The sequence below is a fragment of the Hippocampus bargibanti genome, linkage group LG02, assembly GCF_051943395.1.
Source record: "Hippocampus bargibanti isolate YZ-2025 linkage group LG02, ASM5194339v1, whole genome shotgun sequence".
Lineage (NCBI taxonomy): Eukaryota > Metazoa > Chordata > Actinopteri > Syngnathiformes > Syngnathidae > Hippocampus > Hippocampus bargibanti.
The window spans coordinates 4,831,476-4,855,429 of record NC_142735.1 but is presented as its reverse complement, the minus strand read 5'-3'; the positions used below and the strand labels follow the sequence as shown (position 1 = coordinate 4,855,429).

General features: G+C 42.9%; 2 protein-coding genes across 3 annotated transcripts; one reads left to right on the top strand and one right to left on the bottom strand.

Moving 5' to 3' along the window:
- Positions 1-341: 341 nt before the first annotated feature.
- Positions 342-16,228, bottom strand: bend4 (BEN domain containing 4). 2 transcript variants are annotated; one of them, XM_089021615.1, is made up of 6 exons: positions 13,705-16,228; positions 10,102-10,650; positions 9,203-9,294; positions 9,086-9,112; positions 885-1,125; positions 342-730 (listed from the first exon to the last, which is right to left on the bottom strand). In XM_089021615.1, the coding sequence occupies exons 1-6, from the start codon at positions 14,090-14,092 to the stop codon at positions 498-500; spliced, it is 1,530 nt and encodes a 509-aa protein (XP_088877741.1). In that variant the 5' UTR covers positions 14,093-16,228; the 3' UTR covers positions 342-497. The 2 variants fall into 2 exon arrangements, with proteins under 2 accessions (XP_088877741.1, XP_088877752.1); XM_089021626.1 differs by lacking the exon at positions 9,086-9,112 and adding an exon at positions 7,553-7,579 and having other exon boundaries at positions 13,705-16,227.
- A 272-nt stretch (positions 16,229-16,500) lies between these two features.
- shisa3 (shisa family member 3) lies at positions 16,501-23,954 on the top strand. The gene is made up of 2 exons (XM_089021604.1): positions 16,501-17,051; positions 22,937-23,954. Exons 1-2 carry the CDS (start codon positions 16,778-16,780, stop codon positions 23,485-23,487), a joined length of 825 nt encoding a protein of 274 aa, XP_088877730.1. The 5' UTR covers positions 16,501-16,777; the 3' UTR covers positions 23,488-23,954.

Here is a 23,954-nt window from a genome sequence, read left to right as displayed (position 1 = left end):
TATATGTGAAGTAATATTGAGCCACAAGTCACTACCTCCATTCCCCACTTTAGAAGAAGTCGTGCATAACCCCGGCCGCTACTGTAGCGCCTTATAATGTGGTGCGCCTTCTATTAGGAAAACACACATATATATATATATATATATATATATATATATATTTATATACTGTATTATATTTGGAAAACTTTTTTCATTCATTAAATGTGCGCCTTATAGTCCAGTGCACCTTATTTATGTAAAAAGTTTGAAAATACACCATTTGGGGTGCGCCTTGTACTCCGGTGTGCCTTATACACCGAAAAATACTGTATTAAAAAAATATGCTTGCTCTTATGGTATATGAGGAAACATGTTTTAATGGTCACATTCACATTTTTCATAAATTCAATATGTCCCTTGAAGGACTTTGGTCCCTGACAGGTTCCCCATTCCCGTTAAAAAATAACAGAACACGGTCAGTGATTTGGAAAACTGATGTAGCTACACTTACTCTTTCAGTCAAGCTGGCCGTTGTGACAGCCTTTCAAATAGAGCTCAGCCTGAGACAAATGTGTGTCAAAGCTGTCCAGGTAGAGGACACGACCAACAGCTCCTCCGCCGCCCATGAAAGATCCAACGGCCCGGCCCTGCCGAGCATGTCCAACGGCGTCGCTGAAAACTTTATTGATCTGCTCTTCGGAGGGCATCCACCAGTCTGGATTGGAGGCACAGTGAATTCGGATGAACTCTGACCAAGACAGTTGGACAAAAAGAAAGAAAATATTTATGTGTTTAGTTTTGTTGTATTTTGTATGTTGTCCCAGGTATACATTCATGATTTACAGCTAAATTATTTTCTTTACTTCACCCTCATCTCTATCGAACAGTCCGCCGCTTGGTACCTCTGAGGCAGCTGACTTTGACAGGATTGAGCGGTTGTCTCTCCTGGCCCGGTTCTTTCAAGTGGACCGACCGTTTCCGTTTGCCCAGGCCGCACGAGAATTTGAGTTCGTCGGTGGTGAAGACAAAGCGTATCAGGTAGCGCAGAAGTCGCCGGCCGTCTTTCTTAGAGGAGTTGACCGCCTCGTCCCACTGCTTATTGGTGATGAAGAGAGGGTAGTTCTCCAGGAGCTGCTTGCTTCCCTGTATAGAGTAGGAATTGTTTTCACACCTTGAGACTGGTATACACAATGGCGGACCATCAATGCATGCCCTTCTCTGCTGGCCTAAAAATATCTGAATCACAGACTAATGTTAATTATATTTTGTCCATGAATCCTTATTACATAATTTCAAATTGTCTTTCAGCTTCCTTTCATTACTTTTCCCTTGTGCTACTTTCAGATTTTTGTGTATTCGTATTTAAGCATTTACCCAATCACATTTCAGCCATTATTTGTTACCAGGGTCAGAAATCTACCTGGACTACTTCATAATCAGTTCTGCGGGCCCTGTCACATCAAACGTGTTGATCAAACTGTTGCTTTAACCAATCATATTTGAAGTTGGCAACCCAAAAGGGATACCAACGCCTTCTTGAAGGCGCTGGTCAGAGTTTTCGCAAACTATGATTGGCTAATCACTAGCCAATCATAGTTTGCGAAAACTACACTTATCACTAGCCGCTAGTGACAAGAGCATACTGGCCAGAGCTAGCACACTGTCTCGCCTCCAAAAGTATCGGAACAATGAAGCTATTTTTCGTCTTGTGGACTAAAAACGTTTGTGGGTCCAAAACATGCAACCGCAAATTTGATGACATGACTATCATTGAACTGCGGCTCATGGTGTCCTTGCGCCATATGGACACCCTTATGTTTGAACATAGTGTTGGTTACAGACAATACGTGATCAAGTTCAAAAACAGAACAGACTCCAGGAAGGGTGGTGTTAGGGTAATTCGCCATACAAACATCTCTAAACATCGCTCTGTAATCTTTGTTTACATTTTGAACTTCCTCGTATGTCATATCCTGCCTTCCTTTACACGATGTCGCACTTTTAGTACGTCACATCCTGTCGCGTCATTGCTATGCACCGCATAAATACTCCTGCAGCCCGTTTCTCGCTCTCTCCATGCGCTCCCTCCTCCGTCCGCAACACTACAATGCCCGTGCTCTCCAAATTAAATCAACTTTCTGTTCAAGTCCTGGCTCCCTGATGATTTAACCATCGATCTCCATCAACACCCGTCGAAGCAATGAACCAAGGGCGAACGATAAAAAATAACCCAACATTCTGGTGCCAAGAAACCCGCGCCGGTTGGGTCCGAAGCGCTTGAGGGGTGCGTGATGGGAGCGCCTCTTCATTCTGACCTGACCACACGGTTGAGTTTCACGGGTGAGTGCCGCTAGCATGCTGCTATGTTGGGTGAACGAATGTGGAATCCTTTGTGGCCAGAAGGATTTCTTTGCGTGTAATCCACATATCGAGGCTAGTAACGCGACTTATTGGAAGATATCATCTGATTATATCCCATGTTCAAATTATGGGTTCTATTTCTGATGATCGAGCCAAGGCGGGCCACATTAAGTCGGGCCTAAGGTGTATTAATGGAAAAATACACGCGACTGATCGATCCTAATATTTATCGAGATATGTCTGGTTTGCCGCGCCCTGGCTATCGTACTGTAAGACCAGAATAATTCTAATTATAATATTCACAAGGGGTGGATTTTTGGAATTCACTGTGCGCGAGGGCCGGTAGTGAAATTGGGAAATTGAGAGATTTTTTAAATTTCACTCCGGAGGTTTATTGTTTTAAATAGCTGCAGCTAGAATGGTTGTCGACAAGAGACAAAAGCTCCTAGCTTTTGGTGCGCTTCTGCTTGTACCCACAAGAGACGAGGGGTCGTTAGTTCCCTCGGCGAGGCCTGCTTGTTGACGCGATATTGTGGATTACCGTAATTTCATTTAATTCACCAACACTAGCACATGGTCAACAATGCTAGCCATTGCTACGGGGTTTCCCAGGGAGTTTCATTGTCCAGGGGGCAGAGGGTGGTCGGCTGGAGGAGGGGGGCGTTAGGGGGAGCAGTCCTTGTGTGTGTGTTCTTGTCTTCCCTTTTCGTGTTTTGTCTTTCGTCTTTTTGTGCATGCATTGTGTGTTTTTATGTATTGTTGTGTATGTGCGCGCGTTGTGTAAACTTCTAAGAAAACCAAACCATTCTTCTTTCTGTACCCGTAAGAGGGGGATGGGGGGTGAATTCACAACCACATTCTGAGATCGGCAAATTGATTCATTCGCGAACAAGTTAATAGACGAAAATAAAATTAATAAAGAGAACATTCTTCCTGCCGAATTTGATTCTGCCGCGAGGCCTCTCTTCTCCACAGAACCGAGGCGCCCTTGTCATCACAAGAGGACTCGACCGGGTGCCATGGAGTGGGCTGTCCTGTCTCATCGGGAGACCTGTTCAACCATGCAGCGAGGAGACTTTTGTCTCCGCTCGACGTCCTCATGAATGACATAACACTGTTTCTTTTTCCATAGCTTATTGATGAATGCCGTCTACTTGAAACAAAAAAAAACTGAATTAAATAATTAATTAGACTGAGTGAGCGAATAAATGAAGACAGCGGACAAATGAATAGACATAAGCCGAACTACAGTGAATTTGTAAAATTATCAGCGTTGAAATTGTGCCACATTGTTCTCAAGAGCGATTTGAACATTGGCCATTTGCGTTTTGGAGTTATTTATGACTGCTGGGATCTGGCCTGCTGTGTCTCAAAAACTGGGGGATGGTGTTTAAGCAGTGAGACCATTGCATTCCTTAGGATAACGATCATGTATGTTTTTTGCTCAAGTTTTTCCTCTATCACGGTTCAATTGAGGAAATAAGGATGTTTATCTCAAATTGAACTGAAATCAGCAAGATAGATGGTGCTAGATTCAATGATAAATGATTATGATTAATTCACTCTTTTGAAGCTACATGCCCTTTTCCATGGAAGACAAGTCATTTTGAAATCCTGATTTGGGCAAATGCGAAATGGAATGGAAATTGTATAAAATGACAGAATCAAAGAGTGACTTTATAAAATTATGAGTTTAGTTTGTCAAACAGAGCTGAACCAACTTGTACACAGCTTGTTCAAGCCATTTGAAACAAGCCAGAGTTATTTACGATGCCTCTTATCACGGGTTTTTGTCAGCACAGAGCTTCAAAGAGGGGTTTAAAAGACCCAGAGAAAATTCTGAGGCCCCACTGTGCTGGCTCGTAAACGACGGTTCAATTGGAAAAAGTAAATAAAATGGTCAGTAAATTGGGCTGAATAACAGGAACATTTGTCTTGAATTGGATGGAATTGGCAAGGGAAATGTAACTAAATTTGCTGGTGATTAAGTCCTTACAGAGATTCACCAGTTGAGATTATTGGACATTTCATAGAAGGAAAGTTATAGATTTATTAAGATAATGATTGTGACGTGATCATTACACTGGTTTTGACCTGACAGTTGTCATCCCCTGAAATCAAAGAGCAGATGATTTGATTCATAATAACGATAAATTGAATTTGATCGGATGCACCTTTACTAGTTTCTGAGCAGAGAAATTAATTTCAAAAGGAAAAGATGGAGTTGCAAAATTTGATGACTGAACTTTTTTCATTATGCTTTTTGTGCAGATGATGTGTAAAGCAACAATTCGCAAACAGAGCTGGGATGATGGTTGAGAAATTGTTCCATTTGCAGGATGAATTGATGAACTGTGGGGTGCTCAAGCCATTTGCATCCACCCATCCTGTGATTTTCATCCGGAGTATCATCCGAACCGAATTTGCATTCTTGGTGTTTTTGGAAACAAAGTTTAATCTCTGCTCCAATTGTCATAGGAGACCCAACAAAGGAGAGGCCGCAATGGCTGGTGGAATGCACCTGCAGAACTAGAGTTGGCACACCCACCTGATGATTTGGGATCAATGACAAAGTCCATATTGAGAATAGTTTGTTTTCCAAAAGCGTAATGTGTGGCATTTATTGTAATGCATGACAGTTTTTATTGCACATATTTCTCATCCAACCATCTAGCGAGCAACGAATTGTTACAATTAGGCTTGATTGCATCGAAAGTATTCAATGTTGGAGATGCAATGGAGGAAATCCAACGTTTATTAAGACAGCATGCAGATGCTAATTTATCTTCTGGCTGCCTTTGCGTACAGTGATGACATTTGTCAGTTCAAAAGTAGTTTATAGTTACGACTAAAAGTGCAGGATAACCTCAAGATTGATTTGATTGTGAATTATTATCATTATTATTATTATGAATTGGATGCAGTGCACATTAAAGGAATTTCTCGCCGGTAAGAACGAAATTGGCAAATGAGTTGAGTGGGCACCGATGTCAGCCAGAGATTCAGGCGAAATCAGAGATATTGTGTAGGGCTTCCACGCTAACCAGCTTCTTTCAGAATTGAGAGAAAGAGATCCTTCAGAAGGGGAGGACTCCTGCGGAATCCGTGCCAGGGTGGCCGCAGATGAAGCTGGGTTGCACGAATGGATGTCCTACGCAGAAGCGAAACTGACTGTCAACTGGTGCCCTCCAACTGAATGACAAAAGGCGAGTACGAGATGACCATTTACACAGATCGCCGTAATGTTGACGACCATGTCAACTTGTGCAAATTGTAGAAGGCTGTCCTCCACCCATACAATTTGGTGACATGCAAATGTCCACCAAAAACACATTTTTTGCAGAGATGATTTGCTTGGGTGCCAGAAAAGGAGTATGTACAAAAATAATGTACAAAAATTCCGTGGTACACGCTACATGAATTAGTTCTCATGCAGGTGTTGAGAGACATGCCAAAATTTGGACTCCAAATTTTTTACCAATGATTGACAAGCAGTTTTATGCAAATTGATGTCTGTGTAAGCTCTCAGTCGTACAGGAGTGGTCCATCGATGAGAAAGTTTCTTCAGCCGTCATCTGTACAAATTTGAAGGTTTCGGACGTTTCGCCTCCTATCCAAGAGGCTTCGTCAGCGAACTAGGGTCTGACTGGTCGTATTGATGATCTGTGCAATGTCCAAGAGGGATCGTGTTCCGCGCAAACACGTTCCCAATTGGCAAATTGAGACTTTTCATGTCTCAACAGGGGGGAATGGCAATAGCCTAGATCATCATTGCCAAAATTTTCACTTTTGGTGTTGAGTGATGTTAGCTGCAATATCATTCCCACAAGAAAGCGGTGCCCTCCAGAAATGCAGACTCACTAACAACTAACATACACTAACCAACTAAAATCTAACAATAACAATGTCTGCCATTTCTGTGAGAGAATACATTGCAGAGCCTAAACGATGAGACAGATTTTGATAGGGAAAGAAACACCAAGAAAGGGTGCTGTGCAGAATGAAACCATCCCTTTGACATGTGACCTGGCACAAGTCTTCTTTTAGTCTCCACAGGACAGAGATGCGGTATGAAGAAGATGACGTGGGCCACGCCAAAGTGGGATGGACCGGTTGCGGAGCTGCTAGCCGTCTTAGCAGCTACAAGCTTCGTCTGGACTCGCGAGGACACCACACCGTTCGTCAAGAAGATTCCCAATGCACAACTGGAGCCGAAGATCACACACCTTTTCCCATTCACCAGCTCGTCGTCTGTACCACACCCTTGGGCCTGCTTGCGACAAATGCTACAAACGATTTTGTTCCTACTCGTCATCCTGGTGATCACCATCCAGGATCCCATGAAGATTTGACTATTGTAGCTAGAGAATGACATGACTTTGATTTGAGAATGTTTCCATTATGATTTTCTTTTCTGTTCACCTCGACCGATGTTAAAAATGTTCGTCAGGGGGGAGATGTTAGGGTAATTCGCCATACAAACATCTCTAAACATCGCTCTGTAATCTTTGTTTACATTTTGAACTTCCTCGTATGTCATATCCTGCCTTCCTTTACACGATGTCGCACTTTTAGTACGTCACATCCTGTCGCGTCATTGCTATGCACCGCATAAATACTCCTGCAGCCCGTTTCTCGCTCTCTCCATGCGCTCCCTCCTCCGTCCGCAACACTACAATGCCCGTGCTCTCCAAATTAAATCAACTTTCTGTTCAAGTCCTGGCTCCCTGATGATTTAACCATCGATCTCCATCAACACCCGTCGAAGCAATGAACCAAGGGCGAACGATAAAAAATAACCCAACAGGTGGGTACTCTGAACTGCTGTTTGGTGCATAGACAAAAACATCCGTAACCTCTGTCGTACAGGAGTGGTCCATCGACGAAAAGCAGCCGTTATCTGTACTTCTTTGAAGGTGTCGGACGTTTCGCTTCTTACCCAAGAAACTTCGTCAGCAAACTGCATTTTTACTGGTAGTTTAGCCATATATATATATATATATATATATATATATATATATATATATATATATATATATATATATATATATATATATATATATATATATATATACACACATATATACACTACGTACTGACATCTGATTCATGATGGCGTCTGGCCCGAGTGAGATTTTAAAACACCAGACTTTTTTTTTGATTATGAATAACTTATAGGGTATGAAACAAACCAAAAAAAGAAACTCACCTCAAAGACTGTCATCTGTTCTTCTTCCTGCAAAGATAGAAAAAGCAATTTTGGAATACACTACATTTAAATCAAGCCGGCTGACGGACTACAACTGAGCTTTCATTTGACCCTCACCTCAATGAGCGGCTCCTCTGGTATTGGCGGCGCAAGTTGGTTGTGAAACTCAACAACATTCTTGAAGTAGTCAAGAACATTTTGACAGGGAACTGCAGACATGACAACCCATGAGAACACAAACATGAACACAGTTACAATATTTTTGGTATCAGCAACTAGTACTGTTAGGCGATCAAAATCTGTGATGGGGACGTGTTGGTTTTCGTGAAGAAGGAGCTGAGCCATAGATCTCCATTTACTACTGGTCAATCTGTGTTCCAACCCTCAACTATGGTCACGCGCTATGGATCGTAACCGAAAGAACAAGATCCCGGATACCAGCAGCCAAAATGAAATTTCTCCACAGGGCGTCTGTGGTCTCCCTGAGGGATAAGGTAAGACGCTTGGAGATCCTGGAGGATCTCCTCAATGTCAAGGCGCCAGATGAGGTGGCTCGGGCATCTGACTAGTATGCCTTCTGGACACCTTCCTGGTGATGCTCCCGGAACGACCCAGGACACGCTGGAGAGACGATGTCTCCCATTTGGCCTGGGAACGCCTTAGGATCCCACCTGAAGAGCTGGAAGAGGTAGCTGGGGAAAGGGAGTCTAGTATTCCCTGCTAAAGCAGTTGTCTTGGCAACCCGACCACGAATAAATGGTAGAAAATGGATGGATGGATGGATGACGGATGGAAAATGACATCAAAATAAAGAAGAGCTCACTGGCAGTGACAGCCCATATTAGGGGTTATTGACATTTGTACTTTTTAGAATCACAGTAAACGGTCAGCCCATTACTAGTTAGACAGAATCAAAATGAGCAAACATAATAAATAAGTGACACTTTCCTAGGTTTTACAAAGCTTCTGTCCACAACTCTTAAGTCGTTAATGACCGGCCTTTACGGAATGCACCTGGAACTGTTTCCAGGACTAAAAACGTTTGTGGGTCCAAAACATGCAACCGCAAATTTGATGACATGACTATCATTGAACTGCGGCTCATGGTGTCCTTGCGCCATATGGACACCCTTATGTTTGAACATAGTGTTGGTTACAGACAATACGTGATCAAGTTCAAAAACAGAACAGACTCCAGGAAGGGTGGGTACTCTGAACTGCTGTTTGGTGCATAGACAAAAACATCCGTAACCTCTGTCGTACAGGAGTGGTCCATCGACGAAAAGCAGCCGTTATCTGTACTTCTTTGAAGGTGTCGGACGTTTCGCTTCTTACCCAAGAAACTTCGTCAGCAAACTGCATTTTTACTGGTAGTTTAGCCATATATATATATATATATATATATATATACACTACGTACTGACATCTGATTCATGATGGCGTCTGGCCCGAGTGAGATTTTAAAACACCAGACTTTTTTTTTGATTATGAATAACTTATAGGGTATGAAACAAACCAAAAAAAGAAACTCACCTCAAAGACTGTCATCTGTTCTTCTTCCTGCAAAGATAGAAAAAGCAATTTTGGAATACACTACATTTAAATCAAGCCGGCTGACGGACTACAACTGAGCTTTCATTTGACCCTCACCTCAATGAGTGGCTCCTCTGGTATTGGCGGTGCAAGTTGGTTGTGAAACTCAACAACATTCTTGAAGTAGTCAAGAACATTTTGACAGGGAACTGCAGACATGACAACCCATGAGAAAACAAACATGAACACAGTTACAATATTTTTGGTATCAGCAACTAGTACTGTTAGGCGATCAAAATCTGTGATGGGGACTTGTGTTGGTTTTAGTGAAGAAGGAGCTGAGCCATAGATCTCCATTTACTACTGGTCAATCTGTGTTCCAACCCTTAACTATGGTCACGCGCTATGGATCGTAACCGAAAGAACAAGATCCCGGATACCAGCAGCCAAAATGAAATTTCTCCACAGGGTGTCTGTGGTCTCCCTGAGGGATAAGGTAAGACGCTTGGAGATCCTGGAGGATCTCCTCAATGTCAAGGCGCCAGATGAGGTGGCTCGGGCATCTGATTAAAATGCCTCCTGGACACCTCCCTGGTGATGCTCTCGGGACGACCCAGGACACGCTGGAGAGACGATGTCTCCCAGTTGGCCTGGGAACGCCTTAGGATCCCACCTGAAGAGCTGGAAGAGGTAGCTGGGGAAAGGGAGTCTAGTATTCCCTGCTAAAGCAGTTGTCTTGGCAACCCGACCACGAATAAATGGTAGAAAATGGATGGATGGATGGATGACGGATGGAAAATGACATCAAAATAAAGAAGAGCTCACTGGCAGTGACAGCCCATATTAGGGGTTATTGACATTTGTACTTTTTAGAATCACAGTAAACGGTCAGCCCATTACTAGTTAGACAGAATCAAAATGAGCAAACATAATAAATAAGTGACACTTTCCTAGGTTTTACAAAGCTTCTGTCCACAACTTTTAAGTCGTTAATGACCGGCCTTTACGGAATGCACCTGGAACTGTTTCCAGCCTGTTGCGAAGCTCCTTGTTCTCCTGCTGCAGCGACATCACTTCCTGCTCCAGCTCCAGACAACGTAGGCAGCACTTCTCCTCCTCATCCTCTTCCTCCGGCAGCGTGGACGAAGGGTGCCCATATGAATCGGATGGCGTCGGAGAGCCCCAGCCCACAAGGGTGTGTCTTGGGGGCGAGACCTCTGACCCGGGCTCTGCTGAGTGGCACTGGTCTTCCTCGAAACCCGAAACCAGACCAGATTGTTGCTGTTGCCCAGAGAGCAGATAATTGTGGAGTGAGTCTGTGAAGATGCGTAGAACGGCAGAAGTCTGTTGTTTGTTTAAATGGCTTTGTTGTGGCTCCTCTTCTGGCTCTGTGGACGAAGAGGAAGAACTTTCCTCGAGTTTAGAGCAATGATTGACGGGAGAACCATCCTCTGTCTTGATGCTAGGTGGGATGCAGAGCGGGGGTTGCAGCAGCTGCCCGTTGTTGAGGAGGCTAAGGACTCGACTGCATTGCTTGGCGAAGGCGTCTAAGATGAGTCGGTTCTCTGAACAATTGAGAAATAACACAAAAGATTTTACTTCAACTTGGTTCAAATGTTCAAATTTGTTTTGACTGGTACTCATAAGAGGGAGCACATAACTCCTACTCTGGCATCCCTTCACTGGCTCTCTATACATTTTTTAGTTCTTTTGAAGATCTTATTTGTCCTCAAATTTTTAAATTTCCCTTTCTTCTCCTTACCTCTACGAGCACATCCACCCCTACACACCCCAGGTCTCCTGACCAGACATTATTACGTGTGCCATAAAACTAAACGGAGGTTCAGAGGGGATCGAGCCTTTTTCGTTGCTGGTCTGTCCCATCTAATTCTCTGGGCCAACATGCCTTCTAAAATATTTAAGCATGAGTAAAAATAGATCAAAAACCAGTGACAGTCCCTTCAGTTGGATTGCATAAACATGGCACAACGTAATATGTTCTATTTGTGCCTCATTCTGCCTGTTTTATCTCCCTCCATTTGCTGAGCAGCCTCCTGAGTAGCGACCGTGACTTAACTCCATCCTCGCAACACCCACAGACTCCCTACGATGTCGAGTAGACTCAGATGCAATGTTATTCACAAAATTATTCCCAACTTGTAACCGTTCCGGCACACCGGAACAATTGGAGTCTCGAAATGTAAACACTCAGAGGGGTTAGAAAAAAAAAACTGGTATAAACAGTTTTATGAAAGTTGACATAGGTGAAGCAGACGTGTCATCTGTAAAATTGGCATTCCCCTCACTCTACCCAGCTACCGTAAAGTACTTTAGCCATGACATGACAATAGCATCCTCTACGGTACAACCTCCAAACTCCTCAATAAACTACAGTACATCCAGCATGCCGCGGCCCGTCTACTCACCCACGCCCAAGATTACATGAACACATCGTTAAAAACCTCCACTGGCTCCCTGTTCCCCAGCGAATTCAGTTTAAACTACTCCTACACAACTATAAAGCCCTTCGCAATCAGGCCTCCTCTTACCTTTCTGACCTTCTTCACCAAGACACTCCTTTCCGCAACCTCCGTTCCTCAAACATAAACCTCATCGACATCCCTGTGACCAGGCTAAGAATCTGGGGGTGGAGGGGTGAGCCTTCTCTGTAGCCGCCCCCATTCTCTGGAACGCTTTACCACAATACATCCGAAACTGTACTGACCTTCAATCCTTCAAGTTATTTGTTAAAACTCATCTATTCCACAATGCTTTTAACACATCTTAGTCTTTTTACCCATTTTCCTTTTGTTCATTTAGATCAGTGGTTCTTAATCTTGTTGGAGGCACTGAACACCACCAGTTTCATATGCTCATTCACCAAACCCTTCTTTCAATGACTGTGCCCACTAACTGCAGAGTAGACTGAGAGACCTCTGCTGCGGAGGATCCACCGAACCCCTGAGACCAACTCACCGAACTCATAGGGTTTGATCGAACCCAGTTTGAGAACCACTGATCGAGATGTATTGTCAATCGTGTACTTGTCTTCAAGTGTACCTTTTATCTTGCATTTTTAAGCTCCTGTAAAGTGTCTATTAGTATATTATTGTTGTTGTTATTGTTAGTAATATAAGCATAATAAGCTTTGTGTCTCCATCTGGTGTGTTTCTCTTGTTTAAGATTAATTATATATTATATATATATTCTAATTTCACACATCAGTGTTCAAATCTGCTTAGCCTTTGCAATGATTTGACCCGCACTGTCTGAGGTATTCATTGACGGATATTTATCACTGCATCTAAAACTGATTTTGTTTGTGAATACTAATCATACTCCAGACTTTTAGTCCAGGCACGTCCGCGACATACACACACAACCACTCAGATGTGACTATAAGCCTGAAACGGATGTGTCACAGTTATTAATATGCACAGTCTTTGTGTAACAGTGGCAATGTGGCTGATATCATCCATTCGCTACTCCCCTAGTGCTTCCCTCGCCACATCTGTGGCAAAGTCAGCCGAGTAGACTCATGAAACCTCAGGATAAGCGACACACTCAGGCGTTGAGAATTCAAGAGGGTCATTTGTTTTAATCACAATACTTGGATAAGGCCATTTTACATGCTTGCAATTGGCGATATTGTGAGCTTCTTTTGATCAAGTTCATTTCCTGTCATAAAGGGAACATTAAGCGCATTGCTTATGAAGATGAGTGGCATGTTCCAATCCAATTATTGATCAATGTCATAATATGTTTTAATATTATTGTTTTAACCTCATAAATTCTGCATTGGGTGTTTTCATATATGAACACAACAAAGGCATTGCATTTTAGAATCTAAAAGCGAGCTGATTAAAAAAAACACCTTTATTTGAGTACACCTAAAATGTCGTGAAATGAGAACAAATTGGTTACAAATCTACTGCACTAATAATATTTGGCTATTGCACTACACACGTGTTGCATGCAAATATGATATACCAAATACTCCAACGACGCTGCAAAGCAACAATAAGGCAGCAGCGATCTGCCAAATACAATGATTAAAACATGATTAGAAGATGAGGTGTCTCCTGTTTAATTTCTCCAGCAAGAATAATTTGGTTAATTGCTTTAATCTCAGCCTTGGTCTGCCTTGGACACACCCTCACATCCTTCTAGGGCACAGACACCCTCATTTAAACCCACCCGTGTAAACAGCAGGCTGACATGGAACAATGTCTTTAAAGGGGATATTGGGAATACTATACACACACAAACACACACACACACACACACACACACACACACACACACACACACACACACACACACACACAGAGTGCACGTGTAAGCAAATGAGTTCAGTGTTACGGTGCATGGCTGTGATCCAATCATGGCTGCTCTCATTATAACTGAACATCAATCACAGTTAACAAGAAGGAATTAAACACAACATGATGCTAGCCTGTAACAAATAAGAGATTATGCTGTCTTTGTTCACTGCAAAAAAGTGACTACCGCTATTGGGAGAAGTAAAAGTCTAATGTTATTCAAATGTATCATAAAATGCAATATTCCAAAAGGTCACCAACATGTAAAATACGCTCAATTTCAACTCGTGAACGCACCTGAAGTGATCCCAAAAGTGCAGTCTGGAGATTCTTGCTTGAGTCGTCCAGCGGAGATTGTGGACTCTGCTATGCCGACGATGGTGCGCCGCTGCTGGGTACCGAGAGCGGCGCCACCCACTGCCTCCACCGAGGTCGATGTAGGGACCCCGCAGCTGGGCCCGCCCTCGCCAGGGAGCCTCTGGCGGTAGCTGACCTGATACTGCGTCTGGAAAGGGAAATGCTCGTCGGGGCAGAACGTGAGCTGTCGAGCGTCATTGAAGAGCGAAGACTCGTTTGAGGTGGAGCGGTCGAGGCGCGATTTGCAGTGGAGACTCCTGGTGGGGCCACCGCGTCTTATTTTGGCGGCGGAGGGGCCTTCGTCGGCGGGCTGCATTTCTTCGTCCATGCTTGCCTTCTACTAGCCAGGTGGGTCCAGGTAAGCAGAGGCGCTCGGGTTAGTGTTCTTCGCTGTATGCCAGGCTCGGTTATCGTAGGACAGAGGGAGGGCCGTGTGGTGGTGACGGCTCGAATATTTACTGACATGTAGCTTCTCCAATCCCCTGGCGGGAGGTCGATGTCGAGCCTGGTCCGGAAGGGAAGGAGGTGGCTGAGGGAGCGGAGGGTGGAGGACAGGCGGGACTTCCTTTCTTTTTAGTCAGTCGAGTGAAGTCCGCGTCCACGCAGACGAAATTTACGTCGCTGCTTATTGCTGTCTGAATTTTGGACACAGCTCCTTACCTATATTATGCGAATAATCGCATGAATCAAATAATTTTACGCTTGCATCTGTATCCTTACTTTAGCTGGATGGCGGCGAAGGGAAGCCATGAGCAACGTTTGAAAGGACCACAAGAGGGCACCATAGTCAAAGCCCTCAACGCGTCTAACACAGACACTGTTGAAAAAGGGACATCATTTTAGGACAATTGTTTTTGCATCCAGTGAATGTAAAAACAAGTGTTCTCCAATAAAGGTGTTCGTTGATGTGTGGACGTTCCACACATCCACTCATCCACACATCAACGAACCACCCGTGCCCAAAATCAAACCTCGGGACAGTTTAGAAGGTTACGTCGCCTGCCAAACCTCTTTTTGGAATGTGGGAGGGAACCGGAGTACCTGTGGCGTCACCGGTGCGCACCGCGTCCTTGATGTCTTTCAAGCCCTTTGATCTCCTTACCCACGCCGGCACAAGAAGATGCAAACTCCGCACAGACACAGTAAGGCCGTAAATGGAATCAAACGGCGTATTCACCGTCGACTACATTTAAACAGATACTCGTACTTTCTATTCCTTACTTTGTCAAAATGGGCTTCTTTTATTTCAAACCAATCTCAAAACAGCAAAGTAACTACCACTCTGTGGCATGATGGTTTGAACCTAACCTTGCTAAAATTGTGTTCAAATCAGCATGTTATCTACCCGAGTTATTGCATACGCGATCGACCAGTCGATCTCCAAGGTACTCTTGGTCGATAGTGTGGCGTCACCGGTGCGCACCGTGTCCTTGATGTCTTTCAAGCCCTTTGATCTCCTTGATGTGCGTCTCAGCCTGACGCATTTCCCACGCATGAAAATGGGTATAAAAGTAGCCGTCGCGGGACAGAGAGAATCAGAATCATCTCGGACTCATACAGGACGGACTTCACAGCACGACGAAACGCCCTGCTCGACTCCACGCCACGATCAAGGTCTGGGACACATCACATCTGTGTGTCACTTGCCTGGGAGATCTGACAACGAACCTATTTACAAATTAAAGAGAAACATTAAACTCTTTAATGGCATGACAAGGTGATGCGACATTGTCATGAGCTAACGCTATACAAATAAAGTTGAGTTGTTTATTAAAAACATGGTGTCAGCCTATCAGCCATCTCTTCACTAGATTGATACCGTGACAACCAATCAGATGACATCTCATTATTAGGTACTGTACACTGGAAGTGCTCAAACAATGCGCATGAGCGTTGCAAATTTAAGATAGTCGTTAGTTACGTCCTCATTTTCGCTTGTTTTTTCTTCTTAAACGTAACATAGAGTATAAAAATAAGTGGCGGAGTTGGACCAAGAAGAAAAAAACGTATCACTTTAATACGGAAGGGAAGGAGGACTTTCACGATTCCATTTTCAATGTGCGTTTGTCTCGTCTGCCAGTTATCAGAGTGACCTCAGGTAATGGCAAAAAATGTACATAGTTACTGTATGTTGTGTTGTGCAACATATGCGGTTATAAATCAACATAAATTGCAAGGATCCTCAATATATTTCCCAATAAATATAATGGGTACATTATTTTGAGTTGGTCATTTCAAAAGTAGCTCCCATGCTGAAAAAGTGTGAGCACTCCTGGCCACTGAAAAAAAAGATTGGCAAGATTTTCACTTTAATCTTAGAATTCTGATCTTTTTCTCAGAATTCTGATTTTAAAGTGAGATTGCTTACTTTAATTTCATAATTATCTCTTCCGTAATTGCAGCATAGACAGGGAGTTAAGATGTTCTTTTGTTTTCGTCACGTAATAACATTGTGTTTTTATTTATTACAATAAAAGTACCTGAATTTTATCCCTGTGAGTTGTCAATATGTTTGATGACTGCTTGGAATGAACTGAAATCTGAGGGGGAACATTTGTGAAAATAAATCAAAAACTATGACGATAATTAAGCATTTTTCTGCAAGTCCCCAAGCTATAAATCCCCTCGAAATTTATTGTAGTCACAAAACTTTGTCTCTGTCTGGCCTTAAAAAAATACTCCGCACGTTTGTCGGCGTCGTTTAGACACTGGGTGCGCTCGGAAATGACGTCACGCCCAACCAATAAAAGAATGTGTAGCCTGGATAGGACGCCGGAGTCCGAATCGTGTCCAGCTCACTCGGCGGCGGAGCTCCGCTACGGTAAGAGGGATGACGCAGACGGCGACGATCGATCTCGCCGAAACTGTCTCAAATTTGATCCAAGTTCGTGATTTATGCGGCTCATGAGAGGACTCAAGATGACTTGATGAAAAGTTTGTCGAGTTCCGAAGCGCATCGTCACTTCCAACATCATCATCATCATCATCATAACCCGCAAGCAGCCTCGCCGGGATGGTGCGCCTCCTTAACTGCCTTTTGCTCGGATACCTCACGTGGAATGTGCGGATATCGGACGCGCAGGGGGAATACTGCCACGGCTGGTTGGACGCCAGCGGCAACTACCACGACGGCTTTCAATGTCCGGAGGACTTCGACACGGCCGACGCCACCGTGTGCTGCGGTTCGTGCGCGTTGCGCTACTGTTGCGCCGCCGCGGACGCCCGCCTGGAGCAGGACAGCTGCACTAACGACCGACCGGCCACCGACGACACCGAGTATGCAGCGCGTACGTATCAATGCGGAGGGTCCTGACAACATGCTTTCATGTCGGTAAAGGCAGTGGTGGGAAACTTCTGGCCCGCTGGCCATTTTAGGCTCACCGTGCGGTTCTAATAAACATTGAAATAAATAATAATAATAATACGTAATAATAAATTATATTTATAAATTATATATATATATATATATATATATATATATATATATATATATATATATATATATATATATATATATATATATATATATATGATCAGCTCATCAGCCAGCTCTGAAGCAGCATCAAAATGGTCCTGATGATTTGAATCAGGTGCGTTGCTGCTGGGAGAGCTGGAAAACAGGAAGGACGGCGGCCCTCGAGGACCGACTTTGGACACCACTGATTTAAGTAATCGTCAAACAAAATAAATAAACATAAATTTAAGTAATCTTAAATAATGGCTGTATTGAAGTTAAAACAATCCCCTTGTTTTGACCAAAATCAGAAGGCAAAGAGGACACAAACCCTTTTCAGAATAAGATATACTATTTTAAGTGACATTGTTTGGTGCAGTATTTGGATGTTTAAAAATCTCACAAAATAGTGATTGTTTTAAAATAATTCTTGTCAAATCATGAGCACATTTCAGAATTAAATGCAGACTTTTAGGTTTGCAGTTAAAAAAAAAAATCTGTCCTGATCTGCCTCCTCAATTGAACCCACAAAATATTTTCGTTTAATTTTGATGACATTTGTGAGCATATCCAAGAATACTGAGTCTTTGTAAGTTTTCCAGACAAGTTTGACGAATGCTTTTCAGTTTTAAACTAGCAGATACACAACCAACAAAATATTCATTTCGGACTAATTTCAACATCCATTACAATTTTTTTAATGTATATTCATGATTAATTGTAGGAGTTTTAAAGTTGGGTTTCCCAAAATAACTTTCTCAACAGCACAATAAAAAGGATATGAACCACTTTTGGATGTGTATGACATAACAGAGTCCATGACCCTAGTTCTAATTTCATGGTGACTTCAGGGTATATTTAAACGAATGTATATATTTTGAGTAGTTCTGCTTCCATCTCAACAATGCTTATGGGTTTGCACCTTAAATTGAAGATATGTCCCACAAAAACCAGCAACGGAGAAACATGTTCTCTCATTGTTGTCAAATTATTCCATTTAGGAGATGTCATTAAAACTTATCCAAGAAATTGTTTCCCTCTCTTTGCTGCCATTCCACATTCAACAGTTTCCCCACATAAATTCCTCATTTTCAAAGTGAATTTCAAAGTAAAAGCTAAAGTGAATACAAAAGGCACAAAAGTGGTACATTTGGCAATAATAATAATAATAATAATAATAAATTTAATTTACAAGCACATTTCAAAGCACCCAAGGACACTTTACAATTAAAAGAACAGTAAACACCAGAACAATAAAACTATAAATAAAATGATAAATAATAAAAGAGCTGATTAAACCCAACTGTGGATGTAATTTTGTCTTCAGTCTCGTATGCTTTGGATGTCCTGCTTTTTAGTTGTCAGATAAAATTCCAAAATCGGCAATGGGCGAAAGGGCCTTCTTGATGTTATGTTATACTCATTCACTGCCAGACGTGCAAAAATATGTCCACTTCAGTGCCATGGTTTTTGTCATTATAATAAATAACAATAATAACAACAGCAATAATAATAATAATAATAATAATAATATATTTCATTTATCAATAATATATTTCTCAAGGTCACTTTACAGTCACAGGATTAGTTTTTTTGTGGGTGAGTAGTGGCAGCCACATGCGCCAGCGTTCACTCAACCCGGAAGTAACTCCAATAGATAGCTAATAGCTAGCTAGATAGCCAACAAGCAAGCCAGGTAGCAAATAGATAGCTAGCGAGAAAGCTAGCTAGATAGCCAGATAAATAAATCAAGAAATATTCACACTAAATGATGATTTCATCATTGTCACTCGAATTACAGTACCCACAGAATATTGAGTTTTAGGACTACATAAACATTCAATAAAGTGTTAGAAACCTTAGACACTCTTCTTTCATGTGAAAAAAATAGTTAATTCCTAAATTATGTAAATCTTGAGTTATATGAGCTTGAAATAAGGGCGGCTGTCCAAAATACAATGCAACACATACATATTGGTTTAGATAGCGCTTTAACAACAAAGCGCCAACATGGAAAAAAGGGAAATGCTGTCCTCTTGTTGAAAAAAAAAGAACATTTCCAGAGGCCATGCCCAGTGCTTTAGTGGCACCCAAGCATGGACAAACAAAACCCAAACAAATTCGGGAATGAGGTTCCATGTCATAGTTTCAATTTCCGAATTAATTTGGGAATGGCAGTGAATGGGCAAATCAATGACATTCAGATAAGTGCTTGTTTTTCTTTTAAATCGCGTCATTCAATTGATAAATAAATCAATAAATAATTAATAAATAATTTTCTCTCTCTCTCTCTCCTTGTTCAATAAATTCAATAAATAAATAATAAATGCCTCACGGAAAAAAAAAAAACATTTTGGTCTGAACATTTGTCTGATTTTAGCCATCGAGTATGGCATGAGGTTGTGGCTTATTCCTTGTTACATTTAGCTGCTGTTTTAATGGTGAAACGACTATTTTGTTTCAGTTTAAAGGACAACAGACGCCTCCGGAAAAGTTGTGTCCATAATTTGTAAAATCACTTCAAATGACTTCTACTGAGCGCATTTTACAAAGATTCCACGGCATATGGCTATATTTTACGTTTTAAGACTCTCGCTGAATATTCAGGAAGTCTTGTTTTCGAGTTGATGACGATGCCTGACGTGACGTCACGTCTGGAACGTCCCTGACCGAGAAAGCGACACACAATGCATTTTGGGTACTTTGTTTGGTATGAAAACTTTGTGTTGATCCGTGTTGATGGCGAAATTAGAAAGAAAACACATAAATAACGTAATGGTGAATCGTTGTGTGTCACAGCCAATTGCGGTCACACGCATGAAGAATGTGTAAATTTACACAAATTCCCAACAGACAAATAAGACATTTCCAATGGGGCTTGTACGCCATCTTGTGCATTTTATGGCCGCTACATTGGAGTCCAGACGGCTTGAATTGATACGGAAGGACTTCTTTAATTGATTGCAAACTTTTATGCTTTCCTCTTGAGAACTATTTGAATCATATTCATAACTGGATGAGTAACAAGAAAGCATCTTCTCCGAATCTGAACTCTCTTAAGCCATTGTTTTGAGTCTGGAGCAAGTCAGTGTGTGTGACCAATAGTGACGTCATGAACAAGGGGGCGGGACTTTTTGAATCTGCCCAGTTTTCAAGCTCATTTTGTCAGTCAGAAAACAAAAAAAATGGTGTCGGTTGTCCTTTAAGGCAATGAGCAGTGATTGTATTGAAGGCTAATTTGTGATGCTAATCTAAGAGCTGCATTTAAACTTGCATTCCTTTATGGGGATGACACAGGAGAAGGTTCAGGGTCCATCTCAGCCATTGTGAAGTCATTCTTCTGGCTCCTTTTGAAACATTTCAAAAAATTACATGAAGTCATTGTGGCTAGTGAGAAGTTATCAGCGGTCCTCTTGAGAGTTTTATCCGTTTCAAATTTCTCAAACGGATCAAGCAGCCACGGGCTGGCGAATGTGTGGAATGGCCTGAACGTGAGCTCACCCACTTTTTTTTTAAATTCCCTAACAAAATAAACAAACACCCTGGTAATTTCCCCCGAATGAGCGTCCAAACTCAGTGAAGTGTAATTTGAACCTGTTGTTTTTTTCAGGAATGTCGCCCTACAGAGGAAAAGATTTGAGGCATCAGTGCTCTTTGTGGAAGCTAACTGAACATGCGCTGTCATTTGCATTGACTAGCGAGAAAAAATGTTTAAAGGACAACCGACACCATTTTTTTGTTGCCTAACTGACATCAGAAAATCGTTGTATAGCATCAAAAATACCCAAAACATGCAGGCTGATATTTTTAGTCAAAGTTCAAATAGTTCTGAAGAGGAAAGCGTAAATGTTTGCAATTGATTAAAGAAGTCCTTCCGGATCATTTTGAGGCGTCTAGACTTCAATGTAGCGTCCCAGAAAATGCACAAGATGGCGCCCAAGCTCCGTTGGAAATGGGCTGATTTGTCTGCTGGGAATTTGTGTCAACTATAGTCGTCTTTTCGCCATCAACACGGATCAACACGAAGTTTTCAGACCAAACAAAGTACCCAAAATGTCGCTTTCTCGGTCAGGGGCGTTCCAGACGTGACGTCACGTCAGGCATCGTCATCAACTCGAAAGCAAGACTTCCCAAATATTCAGCGAGGGTCTTAAAACGTAAAATATAGCGATGTGCTGTGGAATGTTTGTAAAATACGTCATTTGAAGTGATTTGACAAATTATGGACACAACTTGTCCGGTGGCGTCGGTTGTCCTTTAAAGCATGAAAAGTGATGAAGAACTGTTAAGTGTTGCTAAATACGAATACTGCACACTCAATAGATTAAATAAAATGCAGCATGACAGCTTGTGGTTGTTGGTCTTCCTAACCTCAATGTCTCCGATTCAAAATTTGAGCTTGTTTCTGTAGCTTCGGTCCATCCTTGACACTGTCTAAAGATTTTGGACTTTCTTCACAATTCAACCTTCTGTGGTGTAAAGAAGACAGACGTATGGTACTTCCAATGTGGAGTAAACAATTCTGCTAAAACCACAGACGTGACGGTATACGTCCGTGAAAGGACAATCCATAAGGCAGAAGGAGGAGTTATGTTAACTTCTGTTGAAAAAAAAAATCACTGAAAACATTGTTATTAAAGCTTTGTTTTACGCTACGATTCGTGTATGGAGGAATGAGAGTCTCTCAGAGAACCAATTGCACCAATTTTTTTTTAATAGTCAATGAAATTCCAGATACTGCACATTCTGCACTATGAGGCGCATTTAAAAGCATTCCATTTTCTCAAAAGATGACAGCACGTCGGAATGTAAAGAACTTGTAACTTGGAATTGTTTCCTCGTTCGTGGTTCTCACTGACTCTGTCTGTCTGTCTGTCTGTCTGTGTCTCAGTCTCTCTCTCTCCTTGTCTGTCTGTCTGTATGTCTGTCTCTGTGTCTCTGTCTCAGTCTCTCTTTCCTTGTCTGTGTGTCTCTGTGTCTCTCTGTGTCTCAGTCTCTCTCCTTGTCTGTCTGTCTGTATGTCTGTCTCTGTGTCTCTCTGTCTCAGTCTCTCTCCTTGTCTGTCTCTGTGTCTCTCTGTCTCAGTCGCTCTCTCCTTGTCTGTCTGTCTGTCTCTGTCTTTCTCTCTGTCTGTCTCTTTCTCTCTGTCTCTCTCACTCTCTCTCTGTCTGTCGGTCTCTCTGTCTTTTTCTCTCTGTGTCTCTCTCTGTCTGTATGTCTGTGTATGTCTGTATGTCTGTCTGTATCTCTCTCTCTTTCTGTCTGTCTGTCTGTCTGTCTGTCTCTTCCCATCTCTCTCAGTCTCTCCCTCTGTCTGTCTGTCTCTCCCCATCTCTCTCAGTCTCTCCCTCTGTCTGTCCGTCTGTCTGTCTGTCTTTCCCCATCTCTCTCAGTCTCTCCCTCTGTCTGTCTCTCTCTCTCTCCTTGTCTCTGTCTGTCTGTCTCGCTATTTCTTTCTCTTTCTCTCCCTCTCTGTATGTCTGCCTCTTTCTGTCTGTCTCTGTCTCTCTCACTCCCTGTCTGTCTCTCTCCCTGTCTGTCTCTCCATCCATCTACATCCATCTATTTTTTTTAGATGTAGCTTCAAATGGCTTTACCGTACCGCCAAAAGTACCCTGCGAGCAATTACGTGTGCTCGAAAAAGGCCCGAGACAAAGCACACTTAGCGAGACGTCAGCAAAACATTTGATTCACTTGCTTCCTCGCGTGTGTTGTCAGAGCCCGTCTACATGCCTTTCCTGATGGTGGGCAGCATGTTCGTGGCCTTCGTGGTGGCGGGCTCCCTGGTGGCCGTCTACTGCTGCACCTGCCTGCGGCCCAAGCAGCCCACCCAACAGCCCATCCGCTTCTCGCTGCGCAGCTGCCAGGGCGAGACCATCCCCATGATCCTCACGGCGGCGCCGCCCAGCCTGCGCACCCCGTCGAGGCAGTCCAGCATGGCCACCACCAGCTCCAGCTCGGCGGGGGGTGGCGGATCCATGCGGAGGTTCTCCATCGGCGGGCAACAGCAACACGGCTGCCTGGTGTCGGCCGCCGTCTCCGCGCCGGCTTCCACTCCCACTCAAACCCATCAGACTTTGCCCCCGCCTCTGCCGCCGCCCTACGTGTCCCCTCCAGCGACGGGGGGGCCGCATCATGCTCACGCGCAGCTGGCCCTACAGCAGCCCTCTCAGGCCACTGCCTTTCTCCTACCCCAGCAGTACTTCTTCCCCCTGCAGCCCGACGCCTTCGCTTCAACTAAAGGATTTGCAGACTTTGGCCAAAGTTGACGAGTGCTGCTGCCAGACTAGATTTGTTTGGAGGGCATTCGGCCAATCAGGATGAGCCGACGATGCACTTCTTCAATTGTATAATGTACATATACACTGTGACTGTTTTATTCAAGCTGTTATTGTAACAATAAACAAATAATCTGGGGAATCAAGGCATATGATGTGCTGCATGAGAAAAGATTCAGAATCTGGACGTCATTTTTTGGAATCGCTTTTTTTCAAGATGGCTGATGATGGTCACCTCACTTATCAGAATCAGAAAGCCTTTAATAGTCTCACAATGGGGACATTTGCTGTCCACAGCAGCAATTTGAAAGAGGGTGTGGGGTGAAATGATAAAAAAAAACAAGATATTCTAAGCACAATAAAAACATGTCAGAAGACTGAGGTGTATACTGTAACATTGCAAAAATAGTATAAAAGTATAAAAAAAGCATATTGATATACAGTAAAGTCTCGTTATA

What these genes read in the sequence shown, in the direction of transcription:
- shisa3 (XM_089021604.1), top strand. Translation starts at nt 16,778, where the DNA reads ATGGTGCGCCTCCTTAACTGCCTTTTGCTCGGATACCTCACGTGGAAT. An exon ending in CGACACCGAGTATGCAGCGC is followed by an intron (nt 17,052 to 22,936) that starts GTACGTATCAAT and finishes GTGTGTTGTCAG; the next exon opens with AGCCCGTCTACATGCCTTTC.
- bend4 (XM_089021615.1), bottom strand. Translation starts at nt 14,092, where the DNA reads ATGGACGAAGAAATGCAGCCCGCCGACGAAGGCCCCTCCGCCGCCAAA. An exon ending in CACTTTTGGGATCACTTCAG is followed by an intron (nt 10,651 to 13,704) that starts GTGCGTTCACGA and finishes TCAATTGTTCAG; the next exon opens with AGAACCGACTCATCTTAGAC. An exon ending in AACAGATGACAGTCTTTGAG is followed by an intron (nt 1,126 to 9,085) that starts GTGAGTTTCTTT and finishes TACTCTATACAG; the next exon opens with GGAAGCAAGCAGCTCCTGGA.